The following is an 18825-nucleotide window of genomic DNA, read 5'->3' as shown; positions in this document are numbered from 1 at the left end:
TTTACTTCTTATCCCCCAGCTATTACATTGTCAAAGCTTTCGCACCGGAGAAGACCTTCCCACCCACCTCCTCACCCCAGCAAACTTCCTCTTCCTACTCTATGACGTGAAGTCATAATCCTGTGTTATCAACATCACAGTCTGTTGTCATGGAAATAATTAGACATGACTGCTCAGGTTAGAAATTACAGCCCATGTAAGTGTTTGCCTCCTGGGTGAAGAGAGCATCTGGAGAGAGAACATTTGAGCTACCCTAAATCACCAAGTGGCAAAATAAAGTTTGATAGTGAGAAGCACTGCAGGAGCTTGTCCAAATGTGGGCACACCACCAAATAAGGGGCACGCCACCAAATAAGAGTCACCCTGTGGCAACTGGCAAAAGGGTGCAAGGTAAGAGGCCAGCGTACAGTTAATGCACAGGAGTGGGAAAAAAGCTATTGGGTAAAGGAGGTGAAGCCATGAAAAATGGCAGAAGCAGCTAATTCTTTGATACCAGAGTACGTGCTGTTACTTTCATACTAATACTCCACACTAAATTAAAATTCCCAGACGACCTCATTAAAAAGGCAAATGATGTGACAATGAATGAAAGAAAGAAATGTAAAACTCAGTTTCGGGGCGGGGAAGAAAAGAAGAAAAAAACGTACCAGGGAGATATATACCCAAGGTTCAGTTTCATGTTTTAAAAATCTTTTAAAAACCACAGGGCTTGAACAACGTGCTACAAGCCCAGCCATGAAAAGGTTATTAAGAAAAAAAAGCAGTGCCAAAAAAATCAGCTCCGTAAGATAGACAGAGACAACAAACAGGACCCTGCTAATTAATATTTGTTCTGCTTCAGCAGACAGTTACTGGACGAGACTGCAACAAACAAGCACGTCTCACCCAATCATATCATTAATCCATTCACGTTCACCACCTGAGGACCAGCTATGCCCCACAGATATTTATTCATCTGTTCCACAAACAAACAATTACAACACATTTTCCGGAATTAGGGCACCTGTTACATTCGGCACAGCTTACATGCCCCAAGGCAGATATCAATTAATACTGAAAAAATTGCTGTATCACAAGCCAACAGAAGTTACTTATTTTGATAACACTACCCCCAAAACACCCATGAAGATCAGAAACACAACTCTTGTGAAGCAAAATTTAGTTCAAATATGCTCAGCTTAAAACTATCACTTCATGGTTATGGAAAGCAAAATACACACACCATCTTGTTTCTGAACAGAGAAAGGCATGAGCAGAATCCATGACATGCGTGTGAAACGTTTGGATTTTAACAAGACTGTGAAGTGCCTTTCGGCTAAATGATTAATATTAAAGTGGCAAAATAACAAAATGATCAAGAAATAAATTCTGTACATTTCTTTAGGCATGTAACACATAACTACATTTCTTTGGCTTGCTAAATACATACTGAATGCAAAGACATTTGGTGAGACACTCATGCAACGAGAAGAAGTCTCATTTAAAAGAAACCTGACAAATAAGACAAAGTCCACAGCAGTACCTCACAGCAGTTTATATGGTGTTCCTCTACCAGCATAAGAATAGAGTCTGAGCAATACAATTATATTTGGTAACATCCAAAAATATTAGAATATATGTTGGTCATTTTGTTTGTAAACTACTTTGTTCTTTCCAGAAGCATTACACTCAAACAACTTCTTTTTTTTTTTTTTTTTTTAAGTATCAAATTACAGCTAGCTGCAGGAGTAAGCAGCTTACTCTTACATACTAAATTAACAGAGGTCTAAACACTTAATAGTGGCTAAAAGCTTGAGAAGCTAAATCGAGAAGCACTGGATCACCTGCCACCACAAATGTAAATGGAACGGGGGAATCGCACCCATCCACTTTCCCTGTATCTGCCACATGTGTAATTATTAGCCTTCACACAGTTAAGGCAAAAGTAATATTATTACTAAACCCACTTGAACTTGCCTGGGCAGACTTACCCTAGTTCACTACCATGATGGACAGAAATTCACCCCCAAACCTGCATTTGATGTGTTATTTCAGACTCTTTCATTTAAAACACTTTTTTTTTTTTTTCCCCCAGAGGAATCTAAAACAAGCTATTTTATTCCTGTCACAAAACTACAGCTTTTAATTACTGGCACTTGTTGCTGCTGAAAGAGTAACCCCCAGCATCAAAATTAGTGTCTCCACTATGTTGGCAATTCTTACTATGGACATGGTCTCTGCCCCAAATAACTGACAATTCAGGTAAAAAAAAAAAAAAAAAAAAAAGGCAATGCACCTCATGAGTATAAAGAATAACAGATCTGGATTAGCAGATGCACTAAAAAGTTTCATGAATTGAGTCCTGTGCACAAGGCAGCAATTCAGAAAACTTGAGACTCTTGAGTAACCTGCTCAGAGCCATCCTGGCTACCTCTGGCAGGCCCACAACCCAGCCATCATCTCGGGGCTCCTTCACTCCAGCTGCCACAGCGAGAGCCCCAGGAAGAGACTGCTATCAATAGACTACTTTCTGCCAGGTGGTGCTTTTGCAAAAAAATGCTTCCTTAGCTTCTTCACAAGGCATGTTTTAAAGAAAAGACTTTGTTAGGGACCAGAGAAGCTTTTGCCACATTTGTCCCAGTGAGAGTACCAGGGCTGGAAAGAACAACATGCCACCTGCATCAGTAGTTCTTGCAGGAGGTGGAAAAATCCTTGTGGTGTGCAATTAGCAAGCAAGAATCCACTGCAGAATAATCCTTTTTTTTAAAAAAAAGTTTTACTTCTTTGAAAAGGGGACGCACCAAGTCTTCTCTGAAAAGCTGCTCGGTTAACTGCAGAGCTGTTTGTCTTTCTGTCTAAACACATTATATTCCCCCAGAGTCCTTAAGCCAGGGCTGCACTTTGAGCACAGCCCTGGCGCTTGCCACCGTTCCCTTCCCTTTGTCCGCTCTGCAGCCTTGCTGCTGCACAAAGAGCGCTCCCATGACCCAGTTTACTGCATCTTGAGTTTTCCCACACTTCGAACTTTGCAAAGGATTCAGAGGACTGAATCCAACACCAAATCAAAGAGGTCTCAAAGCCGCCCTTCTCCACAGAGCTTGCTGTGCCGATGCTGATCTATTATTTAGTAACAGCTCCTGGACAATCATATTATCTGGAAGGTGACTACTCAGTTTCAGCAGTGAGCTGCTCGCTCCAGGAAGGTGCTCGGAAGGGTGCAAGCCTGATCTGGCTTACCAGGCAGGGAAAGTCACCTTTAGAAGAGCCATGCAAACTGCCTTTTCCCTGGACTGAACCAGGAGGAGGGTCAGGACCAGCACAGCTAGAGACAGTAAGTTTCACGAAGGCAACTACCCAGCAAATCCAAAGCACTGGAAGTGGTGTCAAGAAACAGGACGCCTCAGCCAAACTCCTTTTTTCTAGAAATGGGTAGGGTACCTTCGTTATCTGACTTGTACACTAAAGCGTAAATTTACACTTTATGAGCTGTTCTAAAATCTGCCCTGCTTAATAATCTGTATCAGCAAGAAAACACTTTAAAGTGTCTCTCACAATTAAATCCAGGCACAACCTTGTATAAATCAAAATTTTGCTACCATATCAAAACGTTACACTGGGGCTGTATAACATTGCCCATATCCTCATTACATGCTACACTAATTACTACCAGCAGATTCAGAATTTTCTGCACATTAGAGGCTTTTAGAGGAGCTATAAAAAATTTCAGGCACCATTAATTTAAATTTGTATTGAAATTTCCTTTTGACAGATGGCCAAAAATTACTTACTATTTAGAGTACCAGAGCTGCCTGTTTGCACATTAGAAGAGGAAAGGGAAAAATTAAAAGCAAGAAGGAAATTTATGTCACGTTCATTACCTGTTAAATGTTAAGGAGCATTATCCCGCATGAATAAATTATTTCATACAAGCACACAGACTCCAGCTGCTGGCAACTGGCACGTTTTGGCTGACAAAAACCATCTCAAGTCACACAGCAGACAATCATAAAAAGGCTCTCTTAACCAGGAGCCACTTAAGGGAGGCCAGATCGATCGAACAAGCGACTAACTGCTACTCTGGGCATCACTGAAAACATTTAAGGAAATTAGCAAACTATTTCACCTTGCAAAGCTGGCAGCAAGCCCCATAACGCTGACACACAAGCCAACTCACAACCTGAACACCATGCAAGACAAACATCTACTTATCATTTCAAAGTAAATTGGCACAAAGTAGCAACACCCTCCCCTCCCTCTCGAAGCTGTATGAATAACAGTGCCTTTGAATCATTCCCAGAAAAAATCAGCCTTTTTGGTACAAACACTCCCCGTAACACCCATGCCAGCGCAAACACCCTAACACCCCACAGACATTACAGAAACACGACTAGTGTATTTTATTTAAAACCAGCAACTGGCATATACTAGCAGTTCTCCCCATTCACTTCCTCTAGTGAAACGCTCGTGGTTCCAACTGCACAGGTATGCAAACTTGCTAAAGAAACCAACTGGGTGTATATTCTCACATTTAGGTACCTGTCCTACTTGTATTTGTTTGGAAACAGGAAAAAAAGAAAACGGACTAAATGTGTCTGTTCACAGTGAACAGGGAGCGTCCTAGGGAAATCATCATTAATCCGCGCCCAGCCTTGCCACATAAAGCGATAATGCCAGTTTCTAGCCCTCACAACAAGGAACCTGAAGTGAAATACGGTGCGCTGTTGTCCTGTGTCGGCAGACAGACAGCTTCAGTGCCTTTGCTGCTCACGGTAAAAACTGACAGTTCCTGTCAGCTCCTGGTTGTTATGCAGAGCCATGTGGGTAACAGTAAAACTGACAACCATCAGCTCAGTTGCACTCGGCTGGGACATGGCAGAGTTGCCAGTGGCAGAATGGGTGCACTGGGGAAGGCTGCGGGACACATCCTCACCTGCAGCTGCTGGAAAAGCAAAAGCACAGCCCCTTGCACAGGCAGCCCTGGCCAGACAGGTCTCTGGTAGTGACAAAGCCTGCGCCCAGCACCGTGCTCCTCCTGATACCTTCTAGAGCAAACCAGTAACATCTGCCTGGCAGGTTCCTGGTAATCTTGTCTCATGCACCCAAGACTCATGCTGTGAACACCTTTTCTGCCATTTGGCCAGCTCCAAGAATAATTACATCTTCCTATAAAAACACCACTAAAAACTTGACAAATTGGTTCTGAGTGCTCAATAAGGTGGGCATAGATCTTGCCCTTTGTAAGAGAAGTGTTATCTTTCATTTCACACTCACCATCACCTAAAAAGGCTTAACCTTCTGCTCCTGAAAATTGTGCAACCCACTCCGGCTCTACTCTGTAACTACATCCAGCTACCCAGAGCTCAGCAGGTAGCTGCATAGCTGGCAACAGCTAGGTCTGCTGCGAGTTGGTAAACTGCCAGCAGCAGTGAGGAAAGCAGACAGATCCAGCAGAGGGCAGGGCCAAGATGCACCTCCCCACTTGCAGCATTAAAATCCCAGGAACCTCTGAGAGACTCCGGTGGCTACCCAGTATGGACAAGCACCCAGGCACACACATGGAATCATAGTTGTATGCATTACTGAAGGTTCAAAATTACCTAAGCCACAAGGTGTGTATTACATCTACTTATAACCGCTACCATGCACAGGATGGTGCACCCATCTATGCTGCAGAGTCATTCAGAGCCTGAAAATTAACTTTTGGAAACAGAAGGCAGGATCACCAGTGTTGAGTATCACCTTCATTGTGGTAGGGAACAGCAGCTCACTCCTCTCCAATTGCTTTGGTAAGGACAGCAGGGAGCAGGCCACACCTCCCCTGCGAGAGACAGAGCTCTCCTTCCATAACTGCATTATTAGGATATATCAGAATTACAGTTTACAGACCCCAAATAACTTAAAACTACTAGCTAATTCTTTCTGTCTCATAAGCCTGGGCAGAGAAACCAGGCAGCCCTTTCCTTATATCCAGGAATAGCCTCAATGTTGTTCCATCAAACCCACTGGACAGTACATTGCCTGCAATCTTAGCTACCCCAACACGAGCCACCTTGTAAGTGTGATACACAGTCTGTGCAGGGCTCTGCTACCCAACATGACCATCACAATCCAGCTTCACTTTGTGGCTTTTCCCACCACTCTGGACCACACTTGAGAAAAATGCAGCACGTAGCTCTTTCAAGCCACCCCTTACACCTATGAAACGGAGTCCTACCTTGATGGAGTCTCTGTCTGCACGCAGAGCAGCCCCCATGTGCAAGAAAGGGAGGAGGTGGTGGCAGGGGATGGACAGGTGGGGGGAGAAAGAAAGAGAAAAGTAAAGGTAGTTTACATAAAATTATACATTTATCATACTCAGAAGAAAGAATCCTGATGTCTGTTAAATAATAAATTGCACAGATGTTAACTTTTCTGTACAGTTAATTATTAATACTGTACAGCCAGATTTATAAAACTGGATTTCTACCCTTTGAACACAATTTCTGGCTACCTAGGTAGGTTGGTAAAGATTACTGAAGCAATTAGCTAGGAAATCTTGTGAAAATTCCTTCTTTTTGCAGCCCCCCCCCCCCCCCCCCCCGGCTTTTTTAAAGGAGAGTTTAAAAAAAAAGAAACGAAGCAAAGACAAACAAACAAAGCCACACACTTATATGGCAGCACCTACCTCTTTGGTGATCGCTATCATGGTGCTTCTTCTCATCTTTAATTGGGAGGTGGGACTGCCCCCCCAGTGCACTGGACAGTGCCAGGAGACCAGCACTGCTGCCAATGGGTGGGATGGCTGGAGGCTGCAAGCCTGAGGGGTGAGGAGTGAGCGGCACAGGAAGACCATGTCCATGTGACAAATGCTGGGCCTGGAGTTGTTGCTGCTGAAAAACAAAACACAGATATTGAATTTGTTCAGGGAGCCAAGGGTTGTCCAATTGATCCTGCACATCAAATGTGACTGATCAGATCAACCAATGCATCTGATCAATCCAGATACCACCTCTCACAAACATCCTGGCATTTTTAAAATGTCCGTATGTTTGGACACAACACAAACAATAAACTTTAGGCTGAATTAAAACAATAAAAAAGAACCTAAAAAAAGAAAAAAGGAAAGGAATTTTACAGTTTTGGTGAAATTGTTATTTCTCTGACAGAGGTATTACATTTTACTCTTTCTAGCAGAAACGCACCACATACGTGTCTAACCAAAACATATGTAACTATAAAAGCAGTTATATAATGAAAAAAAAAAAAAAACCTGAAAATTGAGAAAATTAGTGTTAAACAGTTCTCCCAGCGCTACTGCACAGCATGCAGTGAGAGTTAATTTGAAAGAGAAAACCTGAATTAACAATCCAGAAAAGGAAACTGGTTGCAGCCACCGTTTTAAGCCCTTTAAGTGTCCTCAGCGGTACTTGAGCAAATTACTAAAGAAAATCTAATGTAGCAAGGCTTGGGTCCTCCTGTAGGCTTGCTCAATAATGCTGAAATAATTGGGCACTCTGTGCACGTTTAGTGATGCTCGAATGAAAAGCTAGAGGCCTGCCCTTGTACTCTTCTCTAGCTGCTGACTCTGTGTTGTGACAGGTTTATTTGAGTGGGACTGTGATGCATGCACCAGTAACTGCGCTGACAAGAGTTTAAAGTCATTTTTACCAGTACACTGGCAACACATAGAGAAAGCCCTTGAGAGGTTCGAATTGGAGTGCTTGACCTCAACCAGGGCTGCATCAAGCTCTGTGCTATCTAACCATTGTGGGGTAGATAGATTGTTTGTTGTCACTCAATGGGAAGGCAGAGAGAAAAAAAAAAAAAAAAAAAAACACACAAAACCCCCAAAAAAACAGGTGACAAAGTTATGTTAAATACACCCCAAGAGAGACCTGTTCAGGTCTAGTCTGTCCAACTAATTTCTGTTCATATGGTAACTAGATTAGCTCTGAAATTTGCTTTTTGTTTTTCAAGCAGTCACCGCTCAGGACTCAGGGCAAATCAAATCAGAAGCCCTCTAGGACTGCTCTGTCCCCCCTGCACGTCTGTATTCAGGACTTTGGAAGAAGAAGAAATAAAAACTTAACTCACTTTGCATAAAAACATTCAATTTTAAATTCCTAATCACGAAGATTCAAGTCACACTTTTGTCTGTTTTTCATTTGAAGCTAAAATCACTTCCCACCTTGCAAAAGACAATACGCCGTTCACTTGATTTTCCCCTCCCCTCCCTAGCATGAATCTCTACAGAAAGGTGAGCTGAAAGTAAAAGACTTGAGAGTCACATACAGCACACTAGCTAACTCGTGCAGCACACTGCATGCACACCTCCCTCAGCAGCCCCCTGTGAAAGTACAGATCCTTCTCTTACTCTTGGAAATACAACCTGGGCAGTGGAATCAGACTGACAGTGGCACCCACATGTCATCCAACCCAGATTAGTGCAAGGGAAAGGAGGAGAATGATCCAAAAGAAACATGAGAAAAACAATAATTAAAAAATACAAAATGGGGTGGGAGGGCACCAAAAAAAAAAAAAACCAAAAAAAACCACCACGAAAATTGAGAAGATTCTTCCAGGTGGAAGAGGAAAGGCTCAATCCTTTCCCTGCTTGCAAGCCCATGTCATTGCAGCAGGTGCTCCTTCTTGTAGAAAGTATCAAACACACTTTGCTTGTTTGATGCTTTTATAGAAGGATGCTTTGTTTCTCATAATCTTCAGTTAACTACAATGAAACAAAGCAAGAGCCAACAGCATATCGTTTAGCTTCGGGGTTTGAATGGGGCTGCCTTACAGCAAGGGAACAATCTGGCATGCCTGATTTAGGGAGGGGCAAGGAGAGCGAGAGAAAGAAAAGGAATGGACAAAATAATTTGTGTTCTGGAGCCTCACTTTAAACAAGGAATTTCCCGTTCCTGTTCAAAAATGTGCTACAAACCACTTCAAAAAAATGTCTGCTTGAATCTGCCAGTGGCTTGAAGCAAAGGCTTTGAGAAGAGCCTAAGAATACCAACAGTGACAGAGCTTTCCCCTTGTTAACTATTTCACTGTGGACCAAAGTGTACCAAGTAAGGGACATCCATTGCACAGTACTGTACAATCCATACAGATCTGCCTACAGATCTACCCAATTTGAATTATATGACCTTCTCTATGGATACAGGATCATTTCTGAAGAGCTTGAAGAAAACTCCACTGAAAATTCAATCCCCTTTTTCACTTCTCTTTGCTGGGAACCTCTCTATGTAGCTCAGCAAGACAGCAGCACAGACTGCACCTTGGATGTACCAAACATCATTAATACCTCCCAGACATAATATAGGCATTAAAAGTAGTATGAGTAATGACACCCCAGTGCCTAGCAGCTTGAGATCACCCAGAACAGCATGGCTGGCCCAGGCCCTTCTGGCCAAGAAACAATGCATTTTTACTGTAAGTTGAATTGCAGAGAGCTCTGAAAATAACTGGAGAGCAGGAAAAAAGCAAAGAGCCTTCCTGCCATGGAGAGCTTTCCTGAAGAGACCAAGTTCTTCCATAGAAAATGATGGGAATGTGAAATCTGGAAAGAACACGGCCTTTGCAGTCACAAAAGTGTCATTCACTGATGCAGCAGAAATTTGGTGCAACTTAGTCACACTGTAACAGTGCAAAGAAAACACTTTAGTATGAAAAACAGGCTGCTAAATAACCAAGCTAGCACCCAAAATTCCAGTATAGCCCCACATGCCTGTGCCACACAGACACAGATAATGTTGTGCATACTGTTAAGACTGGGTTGGGACAATAGGAAAAGGATCCGGGACTAGAATTGCATTGGTACAGGAAAGGACTATGAGCATCTCTAACATGATGAGCAACATTGTACAGCAACAGCAAGGCACTGGTCCGAAAACAGAAATGACAAGAAATCCAAGTGAAGCTCTGGGCAGGCTTTTGCTCTCAGAGTATAAAAGAGCAAAAGGAACAAAAGTATATGATAAGCATCGTTTGCTAATAGACATATTCAAGAAGGTAAAGACAAAGTGACAGTGCATCTCTAACTGCCATCTCCAGACCTTTGAAATCTTACTATACTCAAATGCCCTGACATTCACAGCTTGGTTTTGCTTTTCCACTGCCCATGGGTGTCACTGGTGAGCATTAGCTTCCTGGGTGGCCTGTACACGGCTGCTTGGTTAATAGGAAAGTTATAAAAACATGGGCAATTCCTTAACCAACGGGGCATTAAGTTAGTGCTACAAAGTGGTAAAAAAAAGTAGTCTCCTCTAGTCATCAAAATGCCAACGATATGGAGTAGTAAGACAACTGACACATATTCTTCCCACACAGAAATATTCCACTATGGAAGAAAGTTTACATTGGTTTCTGCCTGGACCATGAATTTAGATCGTAAAATCTGACACAATTTAAAAACTTGCAAGGAAAGCCTGAAAATGAGCCAACTGAGCAACCACATAATTTTTTTTTTGGTGTTGTTGTAAGGCTTTCACTTCCCACTCCTCCATCTTCTCTTTAATTTGTTATCCTTAGTCATGTTATTTATGAACTCTTAGTATGTGGTTAACTTTAGACAATCCCATCACAGTTGACTATAGTATGTGTCAAGTCAAGCATACATTTTCAGCATCAATACATAATAGGTGAAAACTTGCAAAGGCAGTACAACAGGCTTTATTATGCTGTAAATTTTCCAGAACTATTTAAAAATAAAACCTGGAACAGCTAGCTACCAAGAAATATGCCCTACAGAATTGCAAAATAGATTGCCATGTTTTTAAGAAACATCCAACACACAAAAATCATAAGAGCACGAGTAAACCCAGAAATCAGAAAGAAGCCAAAAAAGAAGACTCTGTTCTTTTTGGTAGTAAGTTTAGGAAGATGATAATTTAAATCAGCTCAGTAGTAAGAACTGAAGTAAAACTTTCAAGATATATTAACATATGTCAAATAAAGATAACATCTGGTTGCTACTAATCTGTTGGGTTTTTTTAAATTTTCTGTATATTCTTCTAGATAGTCTACAGTAAGGAGTGAAATAACTCCAAAGCCACGTCTAAACAAATGGGTAAAAAAGCTTTGCAAAAGGTTCTTACCTTAGTATCACTAATTTTTACAACTGCAATTCTAAATATTGATGCTTAGCTTAATTCTTTTCCCAACACAACTTAAGAGATCAAATTTAAAGTAAAATGTGATAATAAACCCACTAACAAATTAGCTTCTAACACTCTCTTGTTATAGTCAGCATATTCAAAGCCTATTTTCCTGGAAAATGTTCAAGTTTTTACTGGATAGTTTCCAAGCAGCTCTGCATCGCAGTAATCTACCACGTTTCTTTTCCTCTTACGGATCCTGAAAGCTCACAGCCATTATCCAAACAACCTGAACATACTCCTCTTAACCTAAAGACATTTCTAACATTAAAATAGTAACATCTCAAAAGATGTTTTATATCTGTACACATGCGTGCACCACCCATACCTGCAATACTCCTGGGAGGGGACCTCAAAACATCTGGATCAAATAGCTTCATTGTTTGTTTGAAATTTGTTAGATGAAGTGATTGAGTGCTCAGAGTGAATCATTAGTAAGAGCATACAGATAAAACAGTAACCAAGATGAAGAGAAAATAAAGACACAAAAGCAATGGCTTGAGAGTACACAATATCAGTGTCAACGGTCTGAAGAACAGCAAGAAAACGATGTTTTTTGGCACACAAACTTAAGAGCGTGCTTAGGATGATACAAATTTTTATCTATCATGCCTGTTCACACTCCTGACACGGCATGCATCGTTTGTACTTCTCTGCTGGCATACCATTACAAAAACGCTTTTTGGATGTTAAGATACAACACAGCAAAACAGCCTATAAAAAGAGTCATGCAGCAGTTCCTCCACAGAATGGTCCTGAAGCTGTATGTATGTATCATATGATTGGTTTGCCATAAAGAGACTGTGGTACAGATGTAAGGTAGAGCAATCTATTACCCTTACTCTTTTAAGGAAGCATGATCATTTTGCAAATGAACGTGCCCAGTGTGGAAGAATGGTATCAGAAATTGGTGGGAACTCTAAACACTCAGACGCAGCTGATCTACTGGAAAACACAGACGTTGTTTCTGTTCACAAAGGTGAATGAATGCAGAGGTTAGACAAAATCTAGGAAAAAAGAATGAAAAACAATAAAAAAGGAAAAAGAATAAGGAATAAACCAATAAAAATAGTTAAAAATAACTAAAAAAAAAAGGAAAAAAAAAGAAGAAAAAACCCAGTTTCTCACTCTCTGAGAATCAGTAATTTTCTGCCTTTGAGGATGCTGATTCTACAGGAGGAAAGCAAGCTCCACTGAGAAAGTTATGGGGGGGAAGGGAAAAAAAAATCAATAGCTGTCATTAATCTGAAGGGGAGCATTTAGAACTCCTACATAAATAACAAAGAAACTATCAGAATCATACCTCTACAAATTGCCTCAAAGATCTTTTAAGTGATCTAGGAACAAAAATTCATCTCCCGAATCATATTGTGGGATGAAAGGCAATACAGGCAGAGCACATTTCCGTTCTTAATCATATATATAGGAACATCCGTCAGGGTACGTTTCACCATTTGTCCTCCCTTCCCCTCTTATGACTATTTTTCACTCAGTGAAACAGCGCAGACAGAGGACAAAAAGTAACAAAAAATTAATACAACCCACTAGCAAATAAAAAATTTGTGGTAAAAAAGGCCAGCATTTTAATAAAGGAAAAACCTAGTCCCCTGCAAAAGGCCAAGTGCAGCTTCCCCCAGAATCTTGGAGTTCAGTAGTTCCTTCTGCCTGCAGGACTCTGCTTCTTCTCAATTTCACACTGGGGGCAGAAGGAGGAAGAATCAGGCTCTTCAGAATTACTTTCTATTATAATTTAATAAAAGGCAGAAATTCTTGCATAAATCATGCCACTTAGGCTCTCTTCTCCTTCCTTCTCCCCCATCAATTGCTAGCTAAGGAAAAGAAAATCCACATCTGCTGCAAGAGAAGGCAGAAAGCACCAAATGCAAGTAAGCTTAAGGTCTTACCATACGGAGTGCCAGTGGCATGAATGTGTCACACATACCATACTTCCACTTCAAAACCTCTTCACAAAGACCAGTGCAGAGAAAAGAGTAATGATTGCAGCAACTGGGTGTCTTCTGTTACAGATGAACAGATGGCAAAAATCAGCTCTGGATAGGGAGGTGCACACCGGTTGAAGTACCTTATTAACCAAGTGCTCCACTCATGTGCTGTCCTGGGAAGAGATTTTTCTCTCCTCTTGACTGACAGTAGGAAAACAGTATCCCTGTTGTGACTTTGTGAATCTTGGTCCCTTTCTTCAGAACTAGAAAATGAGAGTGATGGCTATGCTTTTCCCAGCAAAGTCCTAAATAACCTTCTTCTAGGGTCCTCACATGAAAAAGTTTCTGAAATCCTGGGCTACATAAACATGATTGAAAGATGAAAAAAGTACCAAGATGTATAATGAACCAAACAGTAAAAGCTAGAAGAAAAGTTAAGTAATGCCACTGGTCACAGAGAGACCTGAGTTGCTAAATCTAGAAGCAACTCTATCACCAGAGCTTTTAATGTGGGAACAATAATTCACTTCTAAGCTTCCTCACAAAGTGTAGTCTAAGAGCTATGTAGTCTTAGCATAAGAGATGCATGTTATGCATCTGACACATGCATTTCCTTAATGCATTTTTTAAAGTCAATCCTTAGCAAGTCAAATTTCTGGATAGCAATTACTGAAAAGCACAGGCTCCATAACTCTGTTAAGTGCCAACACTATGTTTCATCATGCTTACAACACACAAACACACACCGTGTTGGATTTCAGCAAATTGTCTTTGCTTAGGATAAAAACCTGGGTTGCTCAGATTGATCCATTCTTTCCAACCCATTCTGTGTCTTTAAAGACTGTAATTTCTGGTGCAGCTCGGGTGCTGTGTACAGCACTAAAATGCATGCTCTTCTCAGCGGTGAGCAGCCTTTTCCCACAGGTCAATGTTAGGTGTTAGGACACGTGGATACCATTATCTCTCTCCAAGCAGATTTCATCAAGAGATAGTGTTGTTTACTACTCTTTAATGTAGTGCCCATTAGTCAAATAACTGATACTTAAAGTGTTTTCTTTCGCTTTAGTTCAGTTTCCCAGTTACAGCAGCTTTGATAAAGGAAGATTTGACAAGGATCAAATCATCTGGCTCTGAAACTCTGCAAGGACCACTTACTCTCTTTGCCTCAGCCTCTTCCAAAGGCATAACACAGAAAGCGGTACTCCCTTGTTTCAGAAACATTACTAAAGTAAGTTCATCAATGCTTGTGATGCATTCATATACTAACAAAGTGTCTGTGAAAAGCTCATTAAACAATAAGCAAGGAACTCTCTAACAGAAGTCAAATATTCTGAAGTATCAGACAACTTAAAGATTTAAGCCGCCTTAAATTCCTTCTTTATGGATGAACTTAACGTCTGGAAATACTTTCCTAATGCAGTACTTCAGTGTCCATCCCACTTAAGCACTAAAGCCCTTGCTTTAGCCTACGTTTAAGATTGAAGACACCAAAAGAACTACCAACATACCTAAAGAAAAGCAAATGATTAACTAATCCACTGTACAGAGTCCTGGTCCTCCTTCACAGCTGTAGGCAACAGCCTATAAATGTGGTTGGGAAGAAATCTAGATGACAAATATACAACCCTGTTTAGGTGTGATATCAGAACTCTGTGGTATGAAACCATGACACAGTAATAACTGTCTTTAGGCTATACGGTACAGCAAGGGTACATATTTAAATGGATTGCATCTCCACTGAGTACATAAGCATTGCTGATTTCCAATGAAGCATTTTTGGGAGACCCCTGTCTTCACAATACTTCAAAATGAAACAGATCCCTTATACAGTTTTTACAAAGCACTGGTGTAAGGCCATCACTGAAGGCAACATAAAACACACAGTGGACCCAGAGTCTGATGGGGTATGGCAAATCTGTATTTGGTTGGAGACAGCTTCCATACACTGAAGTACAGACCGTCTGGGCAACAGTGTTTTCTCCTTTCTGCAATGTGTGAAGTGAGAGCATACAAAAGTAAGTCATAAATAAAATATTTCATATGTTCATGCTGTAGAACATGAAGAAAATTCTCCATAGGACTCCTCATATCTGCACTGACTAATCCTAATGCAAAAAAAAAAAAAAGATACAGTGGTCACATAGCTTTGGTGCCAGGGGCTGGAAAACCTTGAGAAACATGGAGGCAGAAGTCAGCCCTCCTGCCCAATCAGATAGAGTATGTGAGCTGTAACACTCATGTCATATGCACTTACTTAAGCATAACAAGCAGGACCTCTGGCATCAGCATATCAGCAATGAGATGTAGTAAGTGGTCTGCACTTCACACTGCAGTGTTGCTGGCTGCTTATACAGTGCTAGACCAATACAAATTCAGTAGCTACCACAGCTACTGAAAATAGAAGGAAAAGAAGAAAATAGTGGCAGCCCATTCCAAGTGTAGCAACAGTATTTAAAATCCATCCTCGTAGCTTTTTTCTCAGTAAATATGGAACCTGGAATTGTTTACTTTCTAATTAATTCCCTCAAAAATCCCTAAAAACATCCTGTGCCTCATTTTCAGCTTCCTTAAATCAGGATAATGCTGCATATGGAAGAAATTTATTTAAATCAGGACTCATCTTCAAGGCGCTCTCTGAAGCTGGCACCTGGGAATAATGGGAGAAGAAGAAAAATCCCTACAAAACACCTCCTTTCCCCTCCCCCAAAATAAGGTGTTTTTAACCTAGCCAAACTTCAGATGAATAATTCAAAACCAAAAGTGCTCACTCAAAAGCTTTCTGTATCTACAATTCCTTCTAGAATTCAATTTCAGGCACTAGGTAGTGTCAAAAAGTTTGCAGGATCATATCATCACACATACCTAATATATAAACAGCAAACAAGAGTAGCTGAACAGGGAGGAATGAATTTCAATTCAACATTTCTTTAGGTTACACAACTAAACACAACTCAAAGCACATACCCATTAAGTCAACCTCCTCGGCCACCTTCACACCTGTGAACAACACACAGCAAGTGGCCAAGTCATTTTACAGCATTTAAGCTTCAACCACTGCCTAATATGCTTTTGAACACGCAACACAGAAGGGCCCGGAGAGACAAGTGACTGTTGCCCCCATGGCACAACACACTTGCTCGTTCTACTGCCCTTCCTCATCCTCCCTGAAGCTTCCGTCTCTGAATGCATACACTTGGCAGGAACAACTTAGCCATACAAACTGGAATTGAAACATTTGCCCTCAAATGCATTGGTTCATCCAAAAAACCCCTGTCTCTTCCTCACAATGCGAGGCACACGTGAGAGGCAGAAACAATGCACCCTCCGCGAGGACTGGGAGATGCCTCTGTACGTTAAGCACCAATGCAAAGAAGCGCCTCAGCATTTGGTGGCAGAAGCCCTGGACCTCAGGCGCCACGGCAATGACAGCATGCACTGATGCCAAGTTTTTATTACAGCTTGCGTGCACTTATCTGCACTGCACTGCTTTCAAAGGCTTCCACGCCTGCGATGGCATACTGTTGATTTTAAACAGGTGTCGTTCTCCACAGTTGTAAAATGGACTACTTACTTGAAAGCAACCAAAAATTACACACCTTTCAAGATGGGCCAAACAAGCACCTCAGCCTCAAACACAAGGTAAAAATTGACAAGCAGTGTATTGAAGAAGGAACTTTATAGCTTGACGATCATATATAACAATACAGGAGTCCTTTCTTCCAGTGACTGCCATTTGCTTATTTTTAAAGAAGATAATAAAAGTGACATAATAAAACAAAATGCTTAAAAATTAAAGCAAAGCCTTTTTTTTTTTTCACTCAGATGTATAGAATGGTAAAGGAAAAATCATTTCCTTAGTAACACAAGTAATATTTAAATAGATTTAATAGTGCTGCTCCAAACCAATGAATTATGAGTTTAAAACCTATTAAAATGTAATGTTTTTTTCCTGAGCTGAGGGAGAGAGATTTAAATCCACTGAATTTTAATATTTCAGCTTGAGCTGCAGGAGGTAGAGAAAGTCCAAATGAACTATTCCATCAGCACCATTCAAGCATGAACATTTTAATCAGTTTTACTTCCTTGGAGTTCTCCAACACAGTTTACGCTGTCATTCTGAAAGCACTTAACACAGAGGGTGTGAAAAACCACCAAGGCTTGTTATTGCCTTCACAATTGATGGCAAATAATTTTGCAGACTTCCTATCATTAAAATGTCACTGCTAAAAATTGAGGTTCAGCATTTCTTGTGCTAAACTGCATTTCCTTTGAACACCACCACATACCTGTTCTTAAGTTTTTGGTGCATTTATCTCTCTCTGTGTGATAAACAGGCACAGAAGCAGTAGCCTCCATTTCTGCCTTACTACCCAACTGCAGATGAAAACTGACTATTTTAAACGGGGGGGGGGGGGGAGACTCTTATAAAATTCCTATAGTTACAAGTTAATTCCCTGGTTCCCTTATTAAAACGTAACCACATTCACACAGCATGTTTCGATTATATAGTATAATAGATTAAAAACAAAACAAAAAAAAAAAACAAAAAAAAAATGAAAACCAAACAGCAAAAACATTTTAAGACACTTAGACAACTCAATTTCACAATACAGGAAATGAAAACATCACTCCTAATTAGATCATATTACTGATTTAAGGCTACAATTTGTGGGTTGCTCCAACAGTGTCATCTTGCAGATTCTAATTTAGAAACACGGCAGCTATGACACATGACAAGATCAACTGGATACATCCCACTGCTCATCCTGATATACCCAACCTGGAAAGGAGCTCTGGATGTGCACTACAAATTGTTCTGAGCAAGAATGCTGTACCACACTGTCCATGGCAAACAGCAGGTGCAGATCCTCCTACAGCATGCTTATGATGGTTTTGGCTTAGTTTTTCTCCCTGCACCTCTCCAGAAGAAGACAGATGATATTTAACTTGTTTCAGCCCGTCAACAGTTTTAAACTAAACATGACCTGTGAAAGAAGTCATTATAACTGTGTTTCATTCCATTAAACACAACTAGTTTATTGTCAGGAGAACAAGCAGTCTCTCCGGGTTCCAGGCTCACTTCAGTATTTTGCATTTAAACTGCACGGATCAGTGATTTGGTTCATTTACCAATGAAGATAGAATAATATTGAAAAGTTAAAAAGTGCTTCATCAGATTCCATTAAATCAGAGCACATTCATACAAAACTATATACATGTGAAACACAAAGAGAGACATGATTTGTGCACATTTGAGTCTTTTCTTGTGCCATCCTCCATTCTGGTAAAATCCATTTTAAACTCAAACTCAGGGTTTCTCCATTCGAAGCAAAGGGCTTTAGCATGAGTGAGGTGAACCCGAATTGGGCCCCTCAAAGCACAGAGAAACTTAAGGAACAGTTATATTTCAAAAACTCAAATACTGCTTCTGTCTTTGTCTGATACACAGCTCAATGGGTAACTAAAAGATGCATTTTTAAAAACAATGTATTTTTTAAAAAGATGTATTTTTTTAAAAGATGTATTTTTTTAAAGAGCAAATGAACTTCAGAAACTTTTAAAGTATCACAGGGTTAAAAGAAGACAAACTCTGTCAAGACTTATAAACAGCAAAATCATGTAAGACAATCTAATTAGAGATAGAGAAAAGTCATGATTTCTAATTACATTCTTTGTTTTATTTTTACTGGTATTCACTTCATAAAGTATGACAAGCCTTTTTTAGTCCCATGCTACATTTTCAAGACTTTAAATCTACGTGCACG

At 40.6% G+C, this 18825-nt stretch overlaps 1 protein-coding gene across 13 annotated transcripts in view; it reads right to left on the bottom strand.

The window, feature by feature from the left end:
* LOC104346307 (transducin-like enhancer protein 4) overlaps window positions 1-18825 on the bottom strand; it is a 98697-nt gene that overhangs the window by 35409 nt on the left and 44463 nt on the right. For 6 of the 13 annotated variants that reach the window (XM_086479069.1, XM_086479078.1, XM_086479077.1 and 3 more), the window contains 2 exons: window positions 6644-6845; window positions 6194-6210 (listed from right to left, as the gene is read on the bottom strand). In XM_086479069.1, the coding sequence (XP_086335195.1) occupies window positions 6194-6210; window positions 6644-6845 (219 nt within the window). Of the gene's footprint in view, window positions 1-6193; window positions 6211-6639; window positions 6849-18825 lie in introns of all 13 variants that reach the window. The other 7 variants (XM_086479068.1, XM_086479076.1, XM_086479073.1 and 4 more) reach the window with 3 other exon arrangements.

The sequence above is a fragment of the Leptosomus discolor genome, chromosome Z (genome assembly GCF_034619465.1).
Source record: "Leptosomus discolor isolate bLepDis1 chromosome Z, bLepDis1.hap2, whole genome shotgun sequence".
In the NCBI taxonomy this organism is placed as follows: Eukaryota; Metazoa; Chordata; class Aves; order Leptosomiformes; family Leptosomidae; genus Leptosomus; species Leptosomus discolor.
This window is presented reverse-complemented; position numbering and strand designations above follow the sequence as displayed.